The sequence below is a fragment of the Oryctolagus cuniculus genome, chromosome 2, assembly GCF_964237555.1.
Source record: "Oryctolagus cuniculus chromosome 2, mOryCun1.1, whole genome shotgun sequence".
Lineage (NCBI taxonomy): Eukaryota > Metazoa > Chordata > Mammalia > Lagomorpha > Leporidae > Oryctolagus > Oryctolagus cuniculus.
Window position 1 is genome coordinate 43,670,204 of NC_091433.1, and position 24,842 is coordinate 43,695,045.

Sequence of the window (24,842 nt, forward strand, 5' to 3'; positions counted from 1 at the left end):
CTCCAAGGAGAGACCCCTCCCCCGTCCTCAGCCTACTTCAGATCTGGACTCCTCCCCCCACCCCCATGCGCACCAGACTGCAGCAGATTCTTCAGCCTCTCCACCAAGCTCTTTAAAATGAAAGGCAGGTAGCTGTCTTCCCGTGGACAATAATGAATGTATCTATTGTAAGTGCAGACCGTGTAGAGAAGTGGCTGGGTTAAGAAAAAAGAAAAAAAACAAAAAACAAAAAACAAAAAAAAAAAAACAAAAACAAAAAAAGAGGGTTTTTGTAAAGCCTGTTTATTTTTTTAAGTCAATTTTGAGCATTTCTATTTTACCACCCTTCACATGGTTTTGGGGAACCCAAATTGTATCAAGGTCTCATGCCAAAACAAGCCAAAAGTTGTTTTCTTTACCTTTTTCCTCCATGCACCATGATTTCAATGATTGTTTTGGTGTCATTTTAAATGTTTTCTTGTGACATGTACTGACAAAAAAAAAGTCATCTTGACAAAAAAAAAGATTTATACATGAATCAGAAAGTATTTATTTCAATTTTGTACCTTTCCATTTTAATACATTATAATGTATTGACTCAACTGAGATAATATAAACAGTCCATTTTAATAACCCGTGCGTGTGTGCCTTTTCCTTTCCGCAAGGCGGGGGAGGGACAGATGACTATGGAGTGGGAAATTTTGGGTGCCGATTCACGGTGGTGCGAGCAGAGGGTGTGCTGTGGCTGGAGCTCAGGCTTCTGGCATCTGGGAGCTGGAAGCAGCTGGCGCTGGGCGAGGAAGCCACGCTAAAGGGGAGGTGTGGAGGGGGTAAGCGGGTGGGCTGTGCTGGTGTCTGCTACCCACAGATTCACTGACACACAGCCATCCCCAGGTGCAAGTACCATGTGAGGACCCAGGCTCCTTGCTTGGGGAGCCAAATTCAGACTGAAGCTCAAAGGTTGAGAGATGTGCTGGTAGGGGAAAACCCAAACAAGATGGGAAGAAACTGGAGACACAAACTCGGCATGAAAAGAGGGTTCTGGGGCCGTCGCTGTGGCATAGCAGGTAAAGCTGCCGCCTGCAGCACTGGCATCCCATATGGGCGCCAATTCCAGCCCCGGCTGCTCCACATCCCATCTAGCTCTCTGCTGTGGCCTGGGAAAGCAGTAGAAGATGGCCCAAGTCCTTGGGCCTCTGCACCCATGTGGGAGACCCAGAAGCTCCTGGCTTCGGATTGGCCCAGCTCCAGCTGTTGCAGCCATTTGGGGTGTGAATCAGCAGATGGAAGACTCTCTCTCTCTCTCTGCCTCTGTAACTCTGCCTTTCAAATAAATAAAATAAAAAAATATAAATAAAATAAACATAAATAAATAAAATGAAAATAAATACAATTTGAAAAAGAAAAGAGGGTTCCAAGGATGGGGAGTGTCAGACACATTCTGGTATTTTCTGAATATTACACATGCTCCCCTGCCCCCTCCCCTGCCCGCCATGTCTTACACCCCCAAATCTCTGACAGGATACTGGAGGCACACTGCCTTCGCACCGCCTCCGCTGACACATGCAGCAAGAAGGCTTCTTGTTCCCTGCGAGTGCTTGCTTCTCGCTGTGTCAGAAGCGCAGACTTGGATCCAGCCACCCTCCAGCGGGACTCGTTCTTATATGGTGGGTGCAGGCCAGAGCGTGTCACTCACAGCTGGTGACAGAGCTGGCAGGGAGAGGGACTGTGCCAATGCAGCTGGATCCTGAGTGCTTTAGCCCCCACTGTTTGCAGAGCACCCACGGCCAGCGGGGTGGTCGCATCCCAGTCTCCCAGGGGCTGCTGTGCATGCCTGCACCTGTTGATGCCATTCGGGGACAACGGGAGAAACACTGCTCAAGGGAACCCACATCCCTGTCAGCACTTTCTCCCCAACGGAAGTTTTCTCCAAAGCGGACTTCTGTGAGGTGGGGGTGGGGGGATGGGGAAGCACCCTTCTATCAGATGGGGGTGGCCAGGACCTTGGAGGGAGAGGGCACAGTCCCAACAGTCAGCCAACTTCCCCGTTCTCTCCATTCCCTCTGCTCCCTCCCATCTTTTTAGACGTAGGAGAGTCTATCCCTTCCTCCCCAGGCACTTCCCCTCCGGCCCAGGCACCTGGGAGGAGCCCGAGGAAGCTGCCTTGGCTTCCCTCCGCCCTATCTGCAGTGTCTTCTGAGAACCCGAAAGCCTTGGATGTGGGGTGGGTTCCTAGCGCATTTCCAGTTCTCAGCCTGTACTTTAGCAATGAGGCAGGTGCCAGCTCTGTGATGTCAGTGACTCTTCAGGCCTGTGAAGGAGTGAGTTTGGGGACATGTCTTCCGGGAAAGAACGAGAAAGCCTCACCCTGTCTGCTCATTGCCAATGCCTCTTCCCAGTGTGTTGAGAAGCTGACAGGTCAATCATTACCTGTTTACAGTGGCTCTGGATTCTGGGAAGACCCATGGCTCTCTCCGATGGAAGGCCTGCAAGTCAAGTCCAGTTTATCCACTGTGCTCAGTGTTTTGCTCAGAGACATTCGTATAGAAGCCTTTTCTGGGTGTCTGCTCTTGGCAAATATGGTCCATTCTGTAAGACGCCCCCACCCCCACACATACCCCCCACCCCCACACACACCAGCCAGTGTGTAATTTCAGTTCTGATTCCAGGCCCTGTCTTTGGGCTGCTATAACAAAATCCCACAGACAAGGTGGCTTGCAAGCGACAGAACCTTACCTCCCGCAGCCCTGCAGGCTGGAAGGCCAAGGTCAAGGTGCCAATAGACTCAGAGAGACCCCACCTGCTGGCTCAGAGACTGCACCTCCCTTCTGGGAATGAGCTCCCTTGGGCGTCTTCTATAAGGGCACCAGTCCCACTCTTTGGGCTCTACCCTCCTTTGTAATCACCCAAAGGTCCCACCGCCAAAATCCCATCCCCATACAGAACACATCTTTTGATGAGTCACCCTGCAGGAGCCCCTTGCTTGACAGCCTTCCAACTTTAACAAGTTCAAGGGAGCCACATACCACCGGGCAGTTCCTTTGCCCCCTCTGCTTCCTCTGAGACATAATTATTCTCCCTGGCAACCCACTCAGTAAATATTTATTTATTTATTTTTATTTTTTTTATTTATTTATTTTTTTGACAGGCAGAGTGGACAGTGAGAGAGAGTGACAGAGAGAAAGGTCTTCCTTTGCCGTTGGTTCACCCTCCAATGGCCACCGCCGCTGGCGCGCTGCGGCCGGCGCACCGCGCTGATTCGATGGCAGGAGCCAGGAGCCAGGTGCTTTTCCTGGTCTCCCATGGGGTGCAGGGCCCAAGCACCTGGGCCATCCTCCACTGCACTCCCTGGCCACAGCAGAGAGCTGGCCTGGAAGAGGGGCAACCGGGACAGAATCCGGCGCCCCAACTGGGACTAGAACCTGGTGTGCCGGCGCCGCTAGGCGGAGGATTAGCCTAGTAAGCCGCGGCACCGGCCCCCACTCAGTAAATAGCTTCAACTGGACCAGGGCTGGAGCCAGGAGCCAGGGACTCAATCCAGGTCTCCTACCTGGGTGGCAGGAACCCAGTGAATGACTTGAGCCACCACCTGCTGCCCCCTAGGGGCTGTATTGGTGGGAAGCTGCCATCGCGAGCTGGAGCCAGGGATCGAACCCAGGTACTCAGATGTGGGACTCAGGAGTCTCAACCACTAGACCCAATGCCCACCTATCTTCCTAATTTTTTTTTTAATTTTTTGACAGGCAGGGTGGACAGTGAGAGAGAGAGACAGAGAGAAAGGTCTTCCTTTGCCGTTGGTTCACCCTCCAATGGCCGCCGCCGCCGGCGCACCACGCTGATCCGATGGCAGGAGCCAGGTACTTCTCCTGGTCTCCCATGGGGTGCAGGGCCCAAGTACTTGGGCCATCCTCCACTGCACTCCCTGGCCACAGCAGAGAGCTGGCCTGGAAGAGGGGCAACCGGGACAGAATCCGGCGCCCCGACCGGGACTAGAACCCGGTGTGCTGGCACCGCAAGGCGGAGGATTAGCCTAGTGAGCTGTGGCGCTGGCCTCTATCTTCCTAATTTTTAAAGAAATCTGTTATGTATGTGTTTTGGTAAATCACCTCTGGATTTTTTTAATGAAGTAAATTACACATTTTACAAATAAAAGTCAGGTAATAAAAATTGCATTGGTGTAGTGATAAAAATTGCATTGATATAGTGATAAAAATGGCATTGGTGTAGTACACAGGAGGAGGCCTTGCCCAAGGCAAGGCTTCTGTGAGTTTGGATATTTTCGCGGCTTTCCCGCAAACGTAGAGCCTGGGACCTAGAAAGAGAGCTTAACATTCATTACTCCCCGTCTCACTGCAGAGCCAGAACCAGCGAGTAAGGAGGAGAAGACACGGGGTCCGGCGGCCAGGAGCCATCTGCAGGGCTGCAGTTTCAGGAGCGATGTGAGTAGGTTGCCACTCAGTTCCGTCCAGGAGTCCCGAGTCCCACAGGACAGTCACCACCACTCTGGGTCTTGCTTTCGCTACATAAAAATGTGACTGAGTCCCCGCCCCTCCCTTCCTTCCTAGAACAAGCCCTTGGCTCCCACTGAGGAACAAGCATTGCAAATGGTGAGGGACTTGGGGAAAGAGGGCACTCAGGAGCAGCACTGGAGAGGTGCACGCGATGCCACCCAAATGAACGCAGAGAGTGGATGCTCCGTGCTAAACGGTGCCACGCGGGCTTCTGCCTGCCGCATTTCCTCCCCACCCCTTCCTTACCCTCCAGTCCTCCTCCCGCATTACTTGACTGTCAAATATGCTCATATTGTTAACAATATTGCCAATAATCCCCTGCCAGCCTCTAGGTAGCTATTGACATCCCTGTTTTACAGAAGAAATTGACTCAGCAAGGTTAAACGCCTCACAGTGTAGAAATGCCAGCCCCACTGGTTCCAGGCCTCCCAGTGTCCTAAACCCACCCAGCACCCTTCCCTGCCCAGCCTGGGTTCTGAAAATGTCTGGAGACAATGCTGGGAATTACACAAGGCAGCTCCTGTCCAGGTGAAAAGCTCCTATACACCTGCGATTTTGAAGCTCAACACGTTCCTCCGGGCTTTGTGATGTACACAGGATCTTGGTTCAGGGAGAAGCAAAGTTTAAAGATGACAGAGATGTGGGTTGCAGCCAAGGTGTTGTGATGGATGACTTGTTTAAGCACTGGCTCATGATCACAACTGTTATGTCTGCTCCTTTTTTTTTTTTTTTTTAAGATTGTCTTTATTTGTGTGAAAGGTAGAGTTACAAGGGGGGGGGGAGAGAAGGGGAGAGAGAGAGAGAGAGAGAGAGAGAGAATCTTCCATCCACTGGTTTGCTTCCCAAATAGCCACAAGGGCTAGGTCTGGGCCAGGCTGAAGCCAGGAGCCTTAAACTCCATCTGAGTCTCCTATGTGGATACAGGGGACCAAGTACTTGGGCCATCTTTTGCTGCTTTCCCAGGCACATTAGCAGGGAGCTGGATTGGAAGAGGAGCAGATGGGACTCAAACCCGTGCCCATATGGGATGCTGGTGTTTCAGGTGGTAGCTTAATCCACTGTGCCACAGCCCCGGCCTCTGCTCTTACTTCTTTATCATTATGTTCAAGGATGTGATCCCACTTGGCTAGTGTTCTCATCCTCCCACATTTTACGGAAGCCTCAGAAAGGCCAGCCTCCCTTGCCCACTGAATGACAGTCATGCCTGGTCCCCAGGGCTGTCAGGACCGAGATCTGTGCTCTTCCCAGCACACCATACTGCCACTCAACCACATCAGACACACAGAGTCAACCCCACCAACACACACCCTCCTAAGAAGCAAGAGGGATACCATGACCACAGTCAGGACTACACAGAACCTTGTTGGGTGTAGTTAACTATGGCTAAGCCAGGCCTCAGGGCAGGCAAGCGAAAAGAGCTCCCGAGGCGGAGACGGCCATGCTGCTGGCAGGGCAGACAACCACAGAGGGCGAGAAAGAAGCCCAGACCCAGAGACATCTTGGGAGAAGTCTGGAAGGAGGCCTGGCTGAAATCATGAACAAGAGCATGTCCCTGAAGGGAGAGAGAGACCATCAGAAGACGGGAAGACCAAACAGGCAGCGTAGGTGACAGCGAAGGTTAGACGTCGGGAGGAGCAATGAGACCGAGGGAAAGAAAAGCAAAGTGGGAAAACAGAATATTGGCCAAAAAAGCACCTGGTGAACGTGAGGCCATGGTAAGCAAAGGAACGCAATAAGGCCTAATGCCCTTGCTGGCCCAGAGTCCCAGGATGGCACATTCCACACGGCGAGAGGCAGGAAGACCAGAGTGTGTCCTCTGGTCTCTCTCTCTCTCTCTCTCTCTCTCTCTCTCTCTCTCTCTCCCTTAATAAAGCAACCAGGATTCAAGCCCAGGACTCCACCCTGGTGATTTTAGCTAATCCTAACCGCTTCCCGAAGGCCCCACATCTAGACACCATAGTTGGATTGAGTTTCTGGTCTCTTAATGCCTCACAGCAGGGATTAGAGCTCAGCACATGAGGCCTGAAGGGGACATTCGAACCACGTCCAAACCACAGCAGTGCCCCTGTCATGGCACCGTGACTCCATGAAAACCATGGAAGAGTTAGCACTTCCCACTGCTCCGTGTGAAAAATGGGGTCTTATACGTGTTGCTTCCCACTGGGAGCCAAGTCTCAGAGCCCAGAGCGTCCTCTTCCTTGCTGGCCTTGAGTTTACCACAGAGACTTGACTTCAAAGAGTCATTACCTCTAGGAAAAAGGAAGTGACCACCAAGCAAGAGCTGATGTCAGTGAACAAAGTTCTCTTGACTGTAGTTTGGCAGTCCCTGGGCTGCTTCTGCTCACCCCAAGGCACAATTTCTGAAAAACTAGATTGGAGTCTATGCCTGGCCTCCCACCCTAAGTGAGGCTTCTTTCTGTGCTTTGAGTCTAAGTCTTTCCTCATTGGGCTAAATATTCACCAGCCCAGGGTGAAGAGAGGAAGAGAGGTTGAAAGCAAAATGGGAAAGCCTGTTCTAGAGAGACAGTGGTGGTGCAGCCTGTTCCTTCTGCCACCAGAGAGAAAGCCACATCCAGGTGTATGGCCCTGGGCTGTTACCATACATGGTGACCATGACCACTAAAAAGGTGGTCCAGCTATTGTCTTAGAATCTGGCCTTGTCGGTTCAGTATATGCTTAATTGTCTTAGGGAGGAATAAGTTGCAGGGAAGGGCAAAGCACGGATCTTCTGGGCATACATGCCCCAGATTTCCCCCACAAGCTGCTAACAGATATAAAACGTGAGCTCTCATCAGAGCAGAACTGCCGCAAACTGTCAGCCAGGACCCCGACCACAGGCAGTTGGATGTCATTCCCAATCTGTTCAGGGGCGCGCTAAAGGGGTCCTGTGGTTTCCAGGTGTTGACAGATCTCTGTCCTCAGCATCTGTAATGGATCTGCAGCGTGCCTTGTGCTGAGTGGATACGACTGAGCTCAGTGTCCAAGCCAGACACTTACATCAGCTCTATGTACACACCACACTTTGCAAGACCGCATGCTCCCCTTCACAAGTTAATAAGCCAGAGAGAGAGAGAGAGATTTAAACGACTCTAATATAGTTAAGAAGTAAGATGTATTATTACTGCGAAGTTCGGACAGGAGAGAAACGCACACTGTGTAACTCTTCATTCCCCATTCTGCTGCAGGCGCCGGGCTGGACAGTTTGGGACAGAGTCTTCCCCAAATTGTCCATGCATATACTAACTGTATATGCCTGTGTAGGTGGACTGTTATATGTGCCATTTTTCCTTTTTAATAATAGGATTTTTTAAAATGGGGTGCCTACAGTTTAGCAAATGGTTATCTAACAATGTCTTTCACACATAAGGTTTTAAAGGTACCATACATAAATTAACTCTGTATAAATCACAAAAGTCCTAGAGGAGTGACAGAGATTTCCTGAAAATAGTTTCTGATGCAAGTTTTTGTGATCTGTGGTCCCGGCCTCCTCTCAACCCTCTGCTCAATCACCAATAACCCCAGCTATGTCCAAAGGTATCCCCCTCACCACTAGGCGTCCACTATCTGTTACCCACACTGAAGTCAGTAGTGGACAGATCGACAAAATGACCTTGGTGTAGAGTTAAAAGACAAAATGGGGGGTGGATAGGCATTTGTCTCAGTGACTGAGCTGCTGCTTGGGTCTCCCACATCACATACTGGAGTGCCTGGCTCAAGTCCTGGTTCCCTACAGCCCCTTCGGTGTCCTGCTGATGTACATCCTGGGAGCTGGCAGATGATGGCTCAAGTTCTTGGGTCCCTGCTACCCACATGGGAGACCCCAGCGTACTCCAGATTCCTGAATTTGGTCTAGCCAGCCCTGGCCATTGGGGGCATTTGGGGAGTGAACCAGTGGATGGAAGATCTTTCTCTCTTTCTGAGATTAAATAAATAAGAATGTAAATTAATTTAAAAATTCTAACTGGAGTTATGGCAAATGAATTAAGCTATTACCTGCAACACTGACATCCTATCTGGGCCCTGGTTCAAGTCCCGGCTGCTCTGCTTTCAATCCAGCTCCCTGCTAATGCACCTGGGAAAGCAGCATAAAATGGCCCAAGTACTTGAGCCCCTGCCACCCATGTGGGAGACACAGATGAAGCTTCTGGCTCCTGGCTTTGGCTTGGCCCAGCCTTGGTCATTGGGGCCATTTGGGGAGTGAACCAGTGCTGGAAGATCTCTCTCTGTCTCTCTCCCTCTGTAACTGCCTTTCAAATAAATAAAATAAATCCTAAACAAACAAACAAAAACCTATCTGTACTCAAACATAGAGAGCCATCTATTGAGTTCCTTTCCATGCTAAGTGCTGTCCTAGAGTGTATGCATCAGCAGTGTGTAAGTATCATCTAGTCAGTCTGAGCTGCTATAACAAAATACCATAGGCCAGGTAAACAACAGAAATTTACTTGTTGGAGTTCTGGAGACTGGGAAGTCGAAGATCAAGGACCTGGCAGAGTCTGTGCCTGCTGAGCCCACTTCCTGGTCCACAGACAGCACATTCTTGCCGTGTCTTCAAGAGGTGAAAGCAGGGAGTGAGCTCCCTGGAGTCTATTTTATAAGGCCATCAGGGCCGGCACCGCGGCTCACTAGGCTAATCCTCCACCTTGCGGCGCCGGCACACCGGGTTCTAGTCCCGGTCGGGGCACTGGATTCTGTCCCAGTTGCCCCTCTTCCAGGCCAGCTCTCTGCTGTGGCCAGGGAGTGCAGTGGAGGATGGCCCAAGTGCTTGGGCCCTGCACCCCATGGGAGACCAGGATAAGTACCTGGCTCCTGCCATCGGATCAGCGTGGTGCGCCGGCCGCGGGGCCATTGGAGGGTGAACCAACGGCAAAGGAAGACCTTTCTCTCTGTCACTCTCTCTCACTGTCCACTCTGCCTGTCAAAAAATTAAAAAATACAAATAAAAAAATAATAAAAAAAAAAAAGAAACCCATTGATTTGAGCCAGCGTCACAGCTTTTCGGGGTGTGCGTTGGCAGGAAGTTGGAGTCAGGAAAAGCAGAAATCAGACCCAATCTAGGGACTCCAACGTGGGGCACAGGCATATTAAAAAAAAAAATAAGGGCATCAGGTCCACTCACGAGGGCTCCACCATCCTGATCTAATCACTCCCACATACCTTGACATGGGGGATTAGTTTCAGCATAGCAATCTGCAGTAGGAAGCAAACATTCCAACCATAGCAGGTGTGGTATCTTTGAGGCAGTACCATTTATCATACGGATGGGGAAAATGAGGCATAGGAAACTTAGCAACCTGTCCAAGGTCACAGCTGGCAAGTGGCAGAGGAAGATCAAAGTGGGACGTGAAAAATAGGGGTTGGAGCGGATTCAGCCCCTTGGTCTGCCTGTAATTCTCAGGACAGAACAGCAGGGGCACTGGGGAAAATGAGGCATAGGAAACTTAGCAACCTGTCCAAGGTCACAACTGGCAAGTGGCAGAGGAAGATCAAAGTGGGACGTGAAAAATAGGGGTTGGAGCGGATTCAGCCCCTTGGTCTGCCTGTAATTCTCAGGACAGAACAGCAGGGGGCACTGCAGTCCTAGCACGCTGTCCCCCACGGAGCATCTGGTGGGTGTTGTCTTGGTGAGTCCTCCCAGCAAGTCCAATGGAGTGGCAGATGACGAATCAGAGAGGGGACAGAGTTGCAGGCGCCAAAGCCAGATTTGAAGGCTGCATCCTTGTAACGACCACCTCCCATTCTTGTGGCAACCAGGTCGGCATATTTTGGGAGCTTACGCATGAGAATTGACAAAGTCATAAACAGAAACAGGAAACTTCTGCGGGCTGCATCGGTTCTCCTTTGGGCAACTGGAGAAATATTCAGAATGTGGGTGGGGTAAGGCAGCAGGAGAGGACTAATCAAAAAATCCACAACAGAGATAGCTTCTGTAATACATTTAAAAATATTTTTATATATTTGAGAGTCAGGGAAACAAAATAAAAAGCTCTCTCATCTGCTGTTGCGTTCCCCTAATGCCTGCCAACAGCCAGGGCTGGGCGACGGCAAGATCAGGAATAAGGAGGATCTCCCAACCAGGTGGCAGGGACCCAGGCACCTGAGCCACCTCCTGCTGCCTCCCAGGGTGCACATTAGCAGGAGTGCAGCCAGGATTTGAACCCAGCTTCCAATCTGATGTGAGTGTGGCTGTCCCAAGAGATGTCTGCGCGGTGTCTGCAAACTCCTGCCCAGAGTTAGCGTTAAATGATTGGAAATGGAACGCTCTCCTCTGCCTTGCCCTGTCTCCCGCAGCCGCCACAGCATGGGCCACTCCATCCAAATTCACAGTGCACTTTGAAATGTGTAGGCATGGCTTTTATACAACAGTCAATCAGAGGACAGGGTATCATTTTTCTGCCTTATGTCGCTTCAGTTTTCTCTCTCGGCATTAAAGAAAAATTGAGTCAAAGGTAAAATCTGGTTGGTTTGTTTAAGACTGGGAAGGCTCTAGGTTGCCAGTTACCATGCAGGACACTGTTACTTTGTAAAGACCTGCCTAAGTACTTACCACCAGCGCAGCTCGCATAGGAAGTGTGAAATATTCAGAGAGGGTTGAAAATTCCCGGGCGACGGGGGCTGGGGGAGGGCTTCTGCTGGGTTCCTCCTGGCTATACTGCAGTCTGAAGTGCTCCCCAGGCTCACCCTTTGTTCCCGTTTCTTAGGGAGCACAGTTCTTCCTGCCATGTGCCCAATGTTGGAAAACCATTCTTTCAGGTATTTTTCCCAGCTTTGTAATTATTGACGATGGAATGCACAATCCCTTCCCAAATTAGCATGCTGAAGCCCTAACTCCCAGGGCGCCTGTATTTGGACCTGCAACTTGGAGGTCACGTAGGTTAAATGAAGGCATAAGGGTGGGACCCTAATCTAATAGAATTAATGTTCTGACAGGAGTATTAGAGACACCAGGACTGGCGCTGTGGTGCAGTAGGTTAAGCCTCCACCTGCAGCACCGGCATCCCATACGGGTGCAGGTTGGTGTCCCGGCTGCTCCTCTTCCAATCCAGCCCCCTGCTATGGCCTGGGAAAGCAGTAGAAGATGGCCGAAGTCCCACCCATGTGGGAAACCCAAAAGAAGCTCCTGGCTCCTGAGTTCGGATCGGCTCAGTTCTGGCTGTTGCAGCCATTTGGGAAGCAAACCAACAGATAGAAGACCTCTCTCTCTCTCTCTGTCCCTCTCTCTGTCAGTAACTCTGCTTCTCCAATAAATACATAAGTCTTAAGAGAGGAGGCTACAGCATTTGTTTGCATTCCCTCCCTGTCTCTCTCTTTCCCTGTGTCCCTGCCCCCCTCAGCACACACAAGAAGAGGTCAGGTGAGCACAGCATGAACGTATATGCCTGGAAGACAGCCTCACCAGCAACGAGGCAGGCTCGCCATTTGATTTTGGACTTTTTTTTTTTTTATTTGACAGATAGAGTTAGACAGCAAGAGAGACAGAGAGAAAGGTCTTCCTTCCATTGGTTCACCCCCCAGATGGCCGCCACGGCCAAACTGCACCAATCCGAAGCCAGGAGCCAGGTGCTTCTTCCTGGTCTCCCATGCGGGTGCAGGGCCCAAGGACTTGGGCCATACTCTACTGCACTCCCGGGCCACAGCAGAGAGCTGGACTGAAAGAGGAGCAGCCGGGACTAGAACTTGGCTCCCATACTGGGTGCCGGCGCCGCAGGCAGAGGATTAGCCAAGTGAGCCACGGCACCAGTCCCAGATTTTGGTCTTCTATACTCCAGAACTGTGCGAAGCCAATTACTGTTGGTTAAGCCACCCAGTCTGTAGTATTTGGTTATGGCAGCTCTAACAGACTAACACCCTGAGTAGGGCTGTGTGTGTGTAGGGGGGCCAGAGAGAGGGGGAGGGAGAATCATTCACACTCACTGGACAGCTCAGAACCGAAGTAGCAAGCATCGGTTCCTGATGCTGGGCGTTACCTGCCTGAAGGCAGGGAAGTAGCTCAGAGGACTGACATAAGCGTGTGCCAGGTTCAGTTCTTTGAGTCTGTCACTGCCGTCTACAGGTGTTCTTCATCCAGACCTTCAGTTAAACAGGAAAGAGAGCGTACTGTAACCCCACCATCTCGCACACCGTTGATGGTGTCATGGCCCAGCACACAGAGGGGGCTGCAGCTCCCCAGCACCTGCGCCCTCAGACACCTGTTGCCAGAGCACAGCCTCAGGCTCGCTCCAGACCCGCCCACCCAGAACACATATTTTCGCAAGGTTTCCGAGCGACCCACGGGCACATCCATGACGGGGAAGCAAGGCCCGAGGGAGTCCTCCAAGAGACTGGAGCGGAGACTCCGTGTGTTATCTGAATCGCCTTTAAAAAGTGCGATTTCTGATCCGAGCCGATCATCCAAAATATAAGTAAGATTCTGTTATTGTGTAAAAATTCCAGACCTCATCTCTTCAGTAGATAATCCTCATGGATACTTCTTAGGCACAGGGGAATGACGAACTGGAACAAGCATTGGAGACCTTTAGTCCATCCTGCGTTCACACGAAGACGGAGTCCAGTGTGCATCATTCCCCATGGCTCTGAGTGAGCACTTCCGGGGCAGACGGCTCACCGCATCTCCAGGCCTGGGGCAGAGTGCTCACCGCATCTCCAGGCCCGGGGCAGAGTGCTCACCGCATCTCCAGGGCTGGCAACATCTTCATCACCCAACACTCGCAGTGCCCCCCAGGATCACAGGCCTGTCACCTGGCCCACGGCAACTTCTGCACCAATCTTCCCGCTCCTCTTTGAATCAAAACTACCTTCCTGGAATCACAGACTAACATGTGCGAAGCACAGGCGTGCTAACTCAGTGTCCTCCATGCAGGGTAACTATCGTCCATTTCCTCTAGTAGAAATAAAATGGCTTGCCCGGATCCCACCACGTGTGTAATCCTGCCGTCCTAAGGACAGCACCCTGCTGGAGTCTCCCTCCTCGCCTGGGAAGATTCCATTCACTCTGCCTCCTCTGACCCCTTTCAGTTCTTTCCTCCTTCTAACTTCCAGAAAACCAGAGAAGCTGGCGTTGTTTGTCTAAACTCCTAGTTAGGCGCCGAGTTTCACTTAGAACAAACGTAGCTGCTCTTGGCACCTGGGCAGTACTGTTTTCATCTTCCGCCTGCCACCTGAAGTTCACGGACAGACGACTGTCTAAAACCAAGTCCTTCCTGTCTGCCCGACATGTTGATTAGAACTCCTCTAGACACGAGAGTGCTTTAATAAGTTCATAAGCAAACATGGCGCCCCCACCAGACTCAGACTAGATACCGGCAAGGATACAGAGGTGGAGATGACAAAACCATAGCTCCAGTGTGTACCTTGTCCGGGAGAAAAGACGTAAAAACCTTTGTCTTGGTGAAGGCACCCCGGTGTTTAGACAGAGACACCCCCCTGCCCCGGGAATTAGGTATCTGCTTAGCTTGGGATCCCACAGACAGGCGGACAGAAAGATACTGGACCCAGTCACACCTAATGCAATCTATCATCTGTATCAGAGGCCAGAAGTGGGGCACCACAGCCAAGTTTCTCCAACCCTTTGCCCTCTGAGACGGCGAGCTGCTGGGAGGTGGAGCCCAGGTCTTTTTTATTTTTAATATATATATTTTTTATTTGAAAGAGTTACACAGAGAGAGGAGGGGCAGAGAGAGTCTTCCATCCGATGGCTCACTTCCCAATTGGCTACAAGGGCCGGAGGTCTTCTTTCCAGTAGGCACCATGTTGACATTCAGCGCGTAGAGATGCAACCAAGCCCTGCGTGTAACCAGCCTCAGGTGGCTCACCTGCTCAAGCCAACCGAGGCACCGCCTCTCTCCGCCTCCCGCGCTCCCGCCCCCAGCCTCGTCGCTCCGCCCGCGCTCCAAGATGCCCCGCCCCTCCGCTACGTGGTCGCGGGCGCGAGGCGCACGCCGATGACGCCAACAGCATGCGTCCGGGCGGCTGCCGACTGCCCGGCGTGAGAGTTGTGCACTTCTAGTTTCTTCCGGAGCCGGCACCGGGCAGCCACGGTCTCCAGGTCTGGAGGCGCGGACGTCACAGGCTGTGCAACATGTCGATGCTGGCGGAGCGTGAGTGTAGAACGCAGAGGCCCGACCTGGGCGCGAGGGTGAAGGTGCTGGGTGACCCGCAGGACGCCCGGAGGGGCGGGCACGTGGGTGGCCGGCTAGCAGCGAGGCAGGGGTATCAGAGGCTGGGCTCTGGCGATCCGATCTCTGGCTCGCCCCGAAAGTCGACCCGCCGGTCTGCTTTCTCTTTGACTGCGAGGTCCCCTCGAGACCTGTCCGCACACTCAGAGCTGGGGCGCGTGCGGCGGGTTCCAGAGGAAGTCAGGACCCCGGGTCCCGGAACTGGCCCTGCCTCCTTCGGTCGTGGGGACACTGGTTGAGGCTTCACTTCCCCGGAGCTCAGCTTCTTCAGCATAAAAAACGGAGGTTGGGTTAGAGGGCTCGCTCCAGGCAGTGAAATCCTGTTGTTAAAGACGTGTTGGACCCAGAAAAAGAAGCTAAAGGGTTAGAACCACTGGCACAGGAAATTAGTATTTGGGGGCGACAGGGAGGCAGGCAGGTGGCGGCGGCGGTGCAGGCTTAAGGCAGTGATTCTAAGACTGTGGCAGTTTTGGTTTGGTTAGAATTGTTCCATAACTAGCGGTTTAGCTTCAGCATCCCATACTGCCTCAGTGTGCGTTTGACGTTTAAACTCCGCTTTCTGGAGAGAAGTCCTTTAACTCCCTTCTGCACGATAGCTGAAAGTAAGGTTGCTCACCGCCAGATGGCAGTCTTGCTTCGGCCGCAGAAAGCTGGCGCTTAACTTTCTAAAGCGGTGTAGCGAGCCCTGTTAGCAGGCCAACAGCAGCCGTACGGGGGGTTTTGTGAGATAAGTGTTCTCAGTAGCCTATTAGGTAAGGAACCACCTAAGGACCAGGAGCACCAGATGAATGAAATCAGGCTCCGTCCGAAATTGAGATTCAGAAGAAAGTGATTTGCCTCAAGTCATTGAGTTGAAAAGTGGCAAAGCTGATGCAGTTGTGTCTATATTTTTACATTCTAGCCACTAAGACCAGCGATTTTCTCTTTTGAAACGGGAACTCATAGGAAGGAATGTGTTTTAGATGGTGACCCTGTGGGCTGTTATTTCTTCATGTCCTTGGTGAACCTTTGCTGGGGGCTTCATTTAGCCTGCGTTTGCAAACATTGGCTCTGGCTCTGCTGTTCATTTATGTGTGTTTCCTTGATGGTTTCTCTGATCACTTTCTCCCTGGATTGGCTGAAAAACTAATGAAGTGGTTACATGAACACAGTATCCGGTGTGACGTGCTATTTGTAGATGTTAGTAAGTCAGATTGCACGCTCTTGAAGAGGGTTTTTCGGTTCTCTTCTCCAACTGTTATTCCAAGTTTTCCAAATTTTTGTCGTGATGATGTATAATCTTCTGAGTTGTCTTTTTTCATAATTTTCTGAATTTATTTTACAGCATCCCCTGCGATAAGATGTTTAGGATTGGTGTTTCTATTTTATCTGTTATGCAGGGGAGAGACTGGAGAGCTCGCATCTGCTGGTACTCTTCAGATGCTGGGGCCAGGCCAGGCCCGAGGCAGGAGCTGGAAACCCAGTTCAGGGGTCCCGCATGAGTGGCAGGGGCTCAACCCGAGCCATCGCCTGCTCCTTCCCAGGTGTATGTGCATCAGTAGGAAGTTGGAATCAGGAGTGGAGCATTGTCCCAAATGACAGCGTTACTGCTGCACCGAACACCCAGCCCTGGTGTTCTCATTTTAGAGGAAATAGAAACATTGCAGACGCGCGAGTTCACTGCCCAGCAGTTAATTCTTCTCTGATACCTTATAAAACGTGTCATTCTGTAATTCAAGTTTGTATTCTATTTTTTTCAGCTACTTAGCATTAGACAATGAACATTTTCCCCTCATTAAACATGCTATGTCCTTTGCATGTCTCCCACATGGGGGAAGGGGCCCAAGGACTTGGGGCACCCTCCACTGCTCTCCCAGGCCATAGCAGAGAGCTAGATCAGAAGAGGAGCACCTGAGACTGGAATTGGCACCCATATGCGATGCTGGCGCTTCAGGCCAGGGCGTTAACCTGCCCTGTGCCACAGTGCCAGCCCCTAGCCTGTGTTTCTTTAATTACCAGATGCTGTTTTGTTGTCTCTCCCATGCGTAAGACAGGAAATAAACAAACTTCCCCCTGTGTTAGGCAAGAATTTCATTTCTCACCTTCAAATTGTGTATGTAATTTGCTGTTTTCGATCCAGATGGTGTGTTGATAGTTCTTTTTTCATATACGCTCCTTTTTAAGACCAATTCCTGACACTTGCAATCAATACGTTTCTAATCAGACCACAACACTAATGAGTTTTGTTGCTCTTTGCCTTAAAATTTTATGTTGCAGTTTCCTCAGTCTTGAATGTGTTTTGAATAATTTTTCAACAAGAACACATCTGTGATATATATTTTGAGTTCTTGAATATCTGAAAATGTCTGGAAAAATAAGAAGACGCCTGTCCCTGGCTCTTGAGATGCAGAGCAGCCTTGAGAACGAGCTTGGTCTTTGCATAAGCCATGCAGTACCAGGCACGGAGTGACTGAAAAGTGATGTCCCTTGCAACTGCTGAATGGAGGCTTAGGTACTGGGGCCACCCTAAATGCATCCCAGTTAGGACTCCGAGTAGGAGGGATTCCTGCCAGAGCACAGTTAAAAACATCATCCCAAATCTGTGATTCAGGACCCTCCCCGGGGCCAGTGCTGTCTCTACACTGCTGTTCCAGGTTGTGTGGGAGTCTGCAAGGCCACCCCCACATTCACTGACTTGCTGGTCACATGGCTAAGATTCATAGCTGAAGGGTAACAGAGCAACATCGGTGCAAGCCCAAGACAGGTGGGCACAGCCCACTGGAGACCAGGCACAAGCTTCCAGAGTCCTCTCGGAGTGGAGTCACACACCATGTACTTGATGCCCGCAGGAGCAGTCTGTGACAGTACATGAGGAATTTTGTCAACCAGGGATGCTCACTCGACTCTCCATGTTCAGAGTTTTTTCCAGGGAGTGGTTCACGGAGGCAGTGTTGGCCTGGAATGTACCCAAATTCTAGACTTCCAGAAGAACAGGTGGTCAACATAAACTGAATTGCTCATAAAAACAGGCCACTCGCATCCATTCTGTGAATGGGGAACACTTCTGAAATCAAGTTCCCAGGAAAGGGCCAGCATTGTAAGCAAGGCTCTCAAAGGGTAGAAGTCAGGACTGCTGTGTTAGCTCTGTCCCATAGCTGAGCACAGAGCAGACCCTGGCACTGGAATAACGAGGCACAGGTAAAAGGCAGTCCAGTTGGAAGGGACCAGGGATTGTCTTCTTGCTAAGAATTGTTTTCCTGGAAATGTAGGTGACACCAAAGCCAGGACACATCCCTGGGAAATGTGGTTCCCGTCAGAAATCAGGGCATGGCTGCCTCACCCTCCTCTGGGAGGGTCTGCATCTGCATATTTGCATGCTCTATTGCTTCTTTTTTTTTTTTTTCTTTTCTTTAAGATTTATTTATTTGAAAGACAGAATTACAGGGAGAGGTAGAGACAGAGGTAGGTCTTCCATTTGCTGGTTCACTCCCCAAATGGCCACAATGACAGGAGCTGAGCTGATTTGATGAAACCAGGAGCCAGGAGCTTCTTCTGGGTCTCCCATGAGGGTCCGGGGGCTCAATGACTTGGGCCATCCTCTACCGCTTTCCCAGGCACATTAACAGGGAGCGGGATCGGAAGTGGGGCAGCTGGGACTTGAACCGGCTGCCCATGTGGGATGCCTGCGCTGCAGGCCAGGGCTTTAACCTGCTGCGCCACAGCGCTGGCCTGGCCCTACAGCTTCTTACTTTAACGCAAAGCTCCTCCTCCTTTGGTCGCCAGTGTCTCACGGAAGTGCTGTGGACTGTTAGGAACAACAGTAGAGGATGGGCTTGGTCATTCTCAACCCTCTGCCTTAGACAAGCCTCAGAGTGCCCGGACAAGCACTGTATGGAGACTTGAACACTGGCACACCCATAGCCAGCTACCACGTAGGACCCTGGTCATCGGCTAGGCAGAGCTCCGCAGACGTGCAGCGGCAGGGCCCGTGTTGCGCCGCCTATTTGCCCACATGAAGCGGTAGCTTACCCGGAGGAGCATTTCTGGGAGACCTTTCCCTAGACAACGCCATAAATTTGAGTCCAGCTTGTTGCTTTTAAGTGGCTTTTTCTGCCTAACGCTGGTAAAGCGTGTCTTATTCTTGCTAGGACGTGGGTAGTTAGGGGCCTCTGATTTTACCTGTAGCACAGTGAGTCCCTTTGCCCAGAGGACATGCTGTTTTTTAATTATGAGACTGCCCAGGAGCAGGCTGTCCAGAGTGAGGTGGCGTGCTTACACTGAGGCAGGAGGCGAGTGAGGATGATGCTCCGCCTCCACGTTCTCACTTGGCCGTGCTTGGCTTTGAGGGCTCATATTCTTTTGTGAACTTTGAGGGCTCATATTCTTGTTTTGTGAACTTTTTAGATTTTTTCTGTCTGCCATAATTTTCCTTCAGACTGCAGTGATTAACTTGAGACCCTATGGTCTGTTATTTATATACATAGAAAAAAAGTGCTTTAGCTGTGGTGTAGCTTTTCCCCAAGCTGTGACGCTGGCATCCCATAGGGTATCAGTCCAACTCCCTGCTAAGCACCTGAGAAAGCAGTGGAGGACATCACTTTGGCCCAAGTGTTCGGACCCCTGCACCCATGTGGGAGACACAGATGAACCTCCTGGCTCCTGGCTTCAGCCTGGCCCAGCCCTGGCTGCTGTGGCCACCTGGAGAGTGAACCATGGATGGACGATCTCTCTCCGTCTCTCCCTCTCTCTCTAACTCTGCCTTTCAAATAAATAAACAAATCTTAAAAACAAACAAACAAAAAAAACCCAAGGAATCCTAATCCTGAACATCTGTCCAGGATTAATATTTTCAAAAAATACTTTGATGGGGACCGGTGCTGTGGCATAATGGGCTAAGCCTCCACCTGTGGTGCCGGTATCCCATATGGGCACCAGTTCTAGTCTTAGCTGCTCCTCTTCCAATCCAGCTCTCTGCTATGGCTTGGAAAAGCGGCAGAAGATGGCCCAAAGGCCTGAGACCATACACCCACGTGGAAGATCCAGAAGAAACTCCTGGCTCCTGGCTTTGGATTGGCCCAGCTCCAGCTGTTGTGGCCATCTCAGGAGTGAACGAGCAGATGGAAGACATTTCTTTCTGTCTCTTCCTCTTTCTATAGCTTTGCCTCTCAAATAAATAACATATTTTTTTAAAAAAATGAAACTCATACCAGTTTTTTTTTTTTTTAATTTTAAGATTTATTTATAAAGGCCAGAGTGATAGAGAGGGAAAGACAGACAGACAGACAGATCCATCTGCTGGTTTACTACCCAGATGGCTGCAACAGGTGTGAGTCAGGCCAAAGCCAGGAACTCTGTCCTAGTCTCCCACATGGCTGGGAGGGGCCAAGTACTTGGGCCATCATCTGCTGCCGTTGGTTCACCCTCCAATGGCCGCCGCGGCCGGTGCATCGCGCTGATCTGAAGCCAGGAGCCAGGTGCTTCTCCTGGTCTCCCATGCAGGTGCAGGGCCCAAGGACTTGGGCCATCCTCCACTGCACTCCCGGGCCATAGCAGAGAGCTGTCTGAAAGAGGGGCAACCGGGACAGAATCCGGCACCTCGACCAGGACTAGAACCCGGTGTGCCGGCGCCGCAGGTGGAGGATTAGCCTATTGAGCCGTGGCACCAGCCTAGCTTTTTTAATAGAATTATATTCTCTTCTTTCTTTTCTCCCCATTCCTTCCTGTCTTTTTTATTTATTCATACATTTACTTGTGTATTTATTATTGAGCGTCTTTTCAGGCAAAACTTTTTTCCTTTTTATGTCTTGAAATGATACATAAGAAAGAAAGTTATGAAAGCAACCCATATGAGGAAACTGTTGTCTAATAGGAAGCACAGAGGATGCATATGTAGCCATAAAGCACTAGAATTAATTAAGAGCCAAAAAAGAAGCATAATCTATACTGGAAGTTCAGGGAATAAATTATGGGATTTGGGAGCATTTCATTGAGAAGGGGATATTTGTAGCTTGTGTGTATAGAAGATTGAGTTGACTGTCCCCAAAATCATAGTGACTGTTTACATTGTGGATTAGGAAGACTTGTAAATCTTTGAAGTCAGTAGGACCTTGGTTTGTAGAAAGGGTCTGATTTTGCTTGGGGACACGTTAGGCAGATTTCTTTCCTTTAGCCCTGTATTTTTTCATCTGAAAGATGGAGATAAAATTATCTCCCCTCATTGGGATACTTTGAAAATTGAATCTAATGTAAGTACAGCCTTTGGCACATAATAGATGACAAGGAATGTAGCTACGATGCTGGTGCTGTCCCTGATGAGGACACTGGTGTCGACAGTGCTGTCTGTTGCTGCCAGTGACCTACTGTGGAAGGCTCAACGGATAGTATACCGAGTGTTTATTTTGCTTTGTCACATTTATAGGAAACATTTTACTTTTTCTTGTAAGGTCAGTTTGTGTGTTGAGTGACTAAGGAAACCAGGAGACATGACCCAACCTATCAACATTCCACTCTGTGCTGACTCTGACACCTGTATCTAATAGGACATGTCATATTTTATGCATGTGTGTGTGCCTGTGTTATGTACATTTGTGTTTGTGATGACACACTTTCTCATTTACAGGTCGGCGGAAGCAGAAGTGGGCTCTGGATCCCAGAAACACAGCATGGAGTAATGACGACTCCAAGTTTGGCCAAAGGATGCTAGAGAAGATGGGGTGGTCTAAAGGAAAGGTATTTAGGAGGAAAATGGGGGGGGGGGGGGATTGAGCCAATCAAAGAGATTAGACATCCGGAGAAGATATCCCTAGGAGACTGGGAGGAATTTATGTTTTGGATCAATAAGTAATTTTGGAGAAATAAATTGTAGTCCCTATGTGATGATAAAGTTGAACATATTAGGGTATTTCAGAAAGATCCTGGGAAAACGGAATGAAAAATTTTCTCTTCTCTTCTCTTCTCTTCTCTTCTCTTCTCTTCTCTTCTCTTCTCTTCTCTTCTCTTCTCTTCTCTTCCATCTCTTCTCTTCTCGAGCAAATAGTCTCTGGAATCCATGTGTGGGTTTTCATACTATGCATTTCCATGAACTTTTTGAATACCCTTCTAAATGTCAATTCTTATCATCTAAACTACTGTGATGAGCATCTTGTTTTTTAACAAAAGATTTATTTATTTGAAAGGCTGAGTTAGAGAGGCAGAGGCGTGCACGCACGGGGCGGGGGTGTCTTCCATCCGCTGGTTTACTCCCTAGTTGGCCGCGATGGCTGGAGCTGCACCAATCTGAAGCCAGGAGCTTCTTCCAGGTCTCCCACGTGGGTACAGGGGCCCAAGCACTTGGGCCATCCTCCACTGCTTTCCCAGGCCATAGTGGAGAACTGGATTGGAAGTGGAGCAGCCAGAACTCGAACCAGCACCCATATGGGATACTTGCATTGCAGGCCACAGGTTTTACCTGCTACACAACAGTGCTGGCCCCAATTAGCATCTTTTAAATTCATTGTACGTGGCATCATACCCAACTATCAGAGTTTTATATTGCTAAGAGTGATGGCTGTTCCCCACTATAAGTAGATTACATGTCTTCTCCTTTTTCTCACATTCCATTTATTGCTGACTCAAGTAAGAACTTCCGCTATCTCGACACCTAAATGGTTCTTGTCAAGGTCTGTAGTGAACTTGTTGTCAAGACCAGCAGACCCCTCTTTGATCTCATAGTGGTCACTCCATTAGCAGTGTTGGAAATAATAGCCTGCTTTCTCTCGGAAACACTTCTGTCTTGGCTTCCACACACTGCCCTCTTTCCTGTTTTGTTTTTGCTTTTTTCTTCTCCGTGACCACGCTGGCTCTTGTTCCTGCAGAGCTCCCCTGTGTTCAGCCCCAGGCCAACTCGAGTGCTCCGTTCAGGTGGTTCCGTGCATTCCTGTGCCATGCTTGGAATTATCTGACGCCCGTGAGCTGGCCCTTTTCTGTGTCTGGTCCAGTTGTGTCCTCTGTGCACCAGGCAGAGACCTTTTCCTGGGGACGAAGTGTCTCAAGGGTGTCATTTTTATTGTAAAACCCTCCATCTCCTGCATCTTTTCTGCCCCAAGTTTTCCCCATTCTCTCTAGAAATACTCACTTCAGGACAGAAAGGAATTCTGCTGTCTCTCTACGGACTCTGCTCTTTGAGTTTCTGCATCCCTGATCGTTGTTCTGTATCCAGACACTGCCCTGGTCCAGTCACTGTCATCACCTGTCCTTAGCCCCGCCCCTGCCTCTCAGCTGCTTCTCTGCTTCCTCTCTTTTCCTTCTCTGGTATCATAAAATAGCCAGAATGAGCTGTTTGTTTCTTTGTTTTTGGTCTTTTTTTTTTTTTTTTTTTTTTAATTTATTTGAAAGTCAGAGTTACACAGAGAGAAGGCATAGAAAGAGAGAGAGAGGTCTTCCATCCGTTGGTTCACTCCCCAGTTGGCCGCAATGGCTGGAGCTGCACCAGTCTGAAGCCAGGAGCCAGGAGTTTCTTCCAGGTCTCCCATGCAGGTACAGGGGCCCAAGGACTTGGGCCATCTTCTACTGCTTTCCCAGGCCATATCAGAGAGCTGGATCAGAAGTGGAGCAGCCAAGACTTGAACCGGTGTTCATATAGGATGCTGGCATTGCAGGCGGTGGCTTTACCTGCTGCGCCACATAGAATGAGCTTTTAATCTCTGGAGATTAGATCATGTCATTCCCACTTAAAAATCTAGCAGATTCCTACCTTAACTTCCCAGGAAGTCCCATCCTGTGAGATCTAGCCCTCTTTATTCACTTCGCTGAAGCCACCTGGGTGCCTTTGCAGCTCTCCAGTGCACCAAGCCCTTTGTAGAGCCCTGCACTGGTTCTTCTCCTTACCTGAATTCCTTCTAAATGCAGGAGTGGTCACTGATGCAGGCCACTTGGAGTTTGGCCTCCTTCCTTCCTCTGTGTCATTTTGTGAAATTAATGGAGAGAGCCATAGACGCCAGACCTCCAATGGGCTTCTCTTTGTTTTACAGCAGTGGTCTGCTTCCGAGCACCTGCAAGGGGCATGCCTGTGTAGTGGTTATGTGGGCCTTGTGTTTGGTCTCCGTTTGAAGATCTGGCATGTGTTAGTAAGTGCCTGCTTGGTGTTAATAGACACGTTACCTTCGAAGAATCCACTCGACTGAGTCTACCCGGAGGGCCAGGCTGTGCCTCACTTCTAGATGCTTAGTAGCTAGCTGAACAGTTGCTGAAAGCAGGAAGAGGGAATCTCCCTTTCTAGCAGGTACAAATGCTAACTTTGTGTTTGATCTCTACAGGGCTTAGGGGCTCAGGAGCAAGGAGCCACAGAGCATATTAAAGTTCAAGTTAAAAATAATCACCTGGGACTCGGAGCGACGATCAATAATGAAGTGAGCAACAGGGTGCCTGCTGGGTGTTTGCCTGCTTGACTGACTTTGGTTTTGTAAATACTCACATTGATGAGCAGTTTTAACCATGCAAGTCTGCATAGTCCATGCTTTGTGTCACTGAGAGCCCCAGCTAAGCTGATTCTTCATTATGTCTTCTGCTTTCACCTTGCCTTACTGTCCTTGGGGATGCCTTACTTGCTCATGACTAAGAGACCCAGGTTAGTTTTATTGCTAAACTTGGCAAAAAATTTTCTTTTTATAGAAATAATTGACTTCAGAACAGAAAGGAACTTTTGTCTTTACCTGTGTACTAATATTAGCTCATATTATTGAAAGTGGATAATATTTTGTTTTGAAAGTATTGCAGGAAAGTGGTGTTTCCTGTCTGTCTGGCTCTGACTTCAGGTGTTCAGCAGTTGAATTTATTCACATTTGTTCTTGAACATTGAAACTTCAGAAATGTGACAGTATAATTAAAAATTAGTGGCCTACCATGCTTTCCACTTTCAGTGTCACTGTTGGCTTTAGAAAGTACGAAAGCTGAAAGTGTTCTTCCTAAATTTTTGCAGCCAACAGAATCTGGTAGAAAATTGGGAGCGTTATTTTAGGTAAGCTGAATTGTTCTGATCAGTTAAGCAGCATTGAGTGGATTGGTGCAGTGTGGATTTTCTGCTTCCAAAGAAAGAATTTGTGTACGGTTGATTTTGAATGTAGTTTTTGAGAGATAGATAACACAGAATACTTATTTTCTTTGGAGATCCACATTCTTTTATAAAGTCAGATTCTGTTTATTGTAATGAACTTACTAACCA

The 24,842-nt window shown here is 49.7% G+C and overlaps 1 protein-coding gene across 3 annotated transcripts in view; it reads left to right on the forward strand.

Annotated features, from left to right (window-relative positions):
- The first annotated feature begins 14,425 nt into the window (after window positions 1-14,425).
- Window positions 14,426-24,842, forward strand: part of PINX1 (PIN2 (TERF1) interacting telomerase inhibitor 1) — a 94,303-nt gene continuing 83,886 nt past the window's right edge. The window contains exons 1-3 of one of the 3 annotated variants that reach the window (XM_008248958.4): window positions 14,426-14,587; window positions 21,264-21,373; window positions 23,938-24,030. In XM_008248958.4, the coding sequence (XP_008247180.1) occupies window positions 14,569-14,587; window positions 21,264-21,373; window positions 23,938-24,030 (222 nt within the window). In that variant the 5' untranslated portion in view covers window positions 14,426-14,568. Of the gene's footprint in view, window positions 14,632-14,678; window positions 17,157-21,263; window positions 21,374-23,937; window positions 24,031-24,842 lie in introns of those variants that run through there. The other 2 variants (XM_070068210.1, XM_017337759.3) reach the window with 2 other exon arrangements.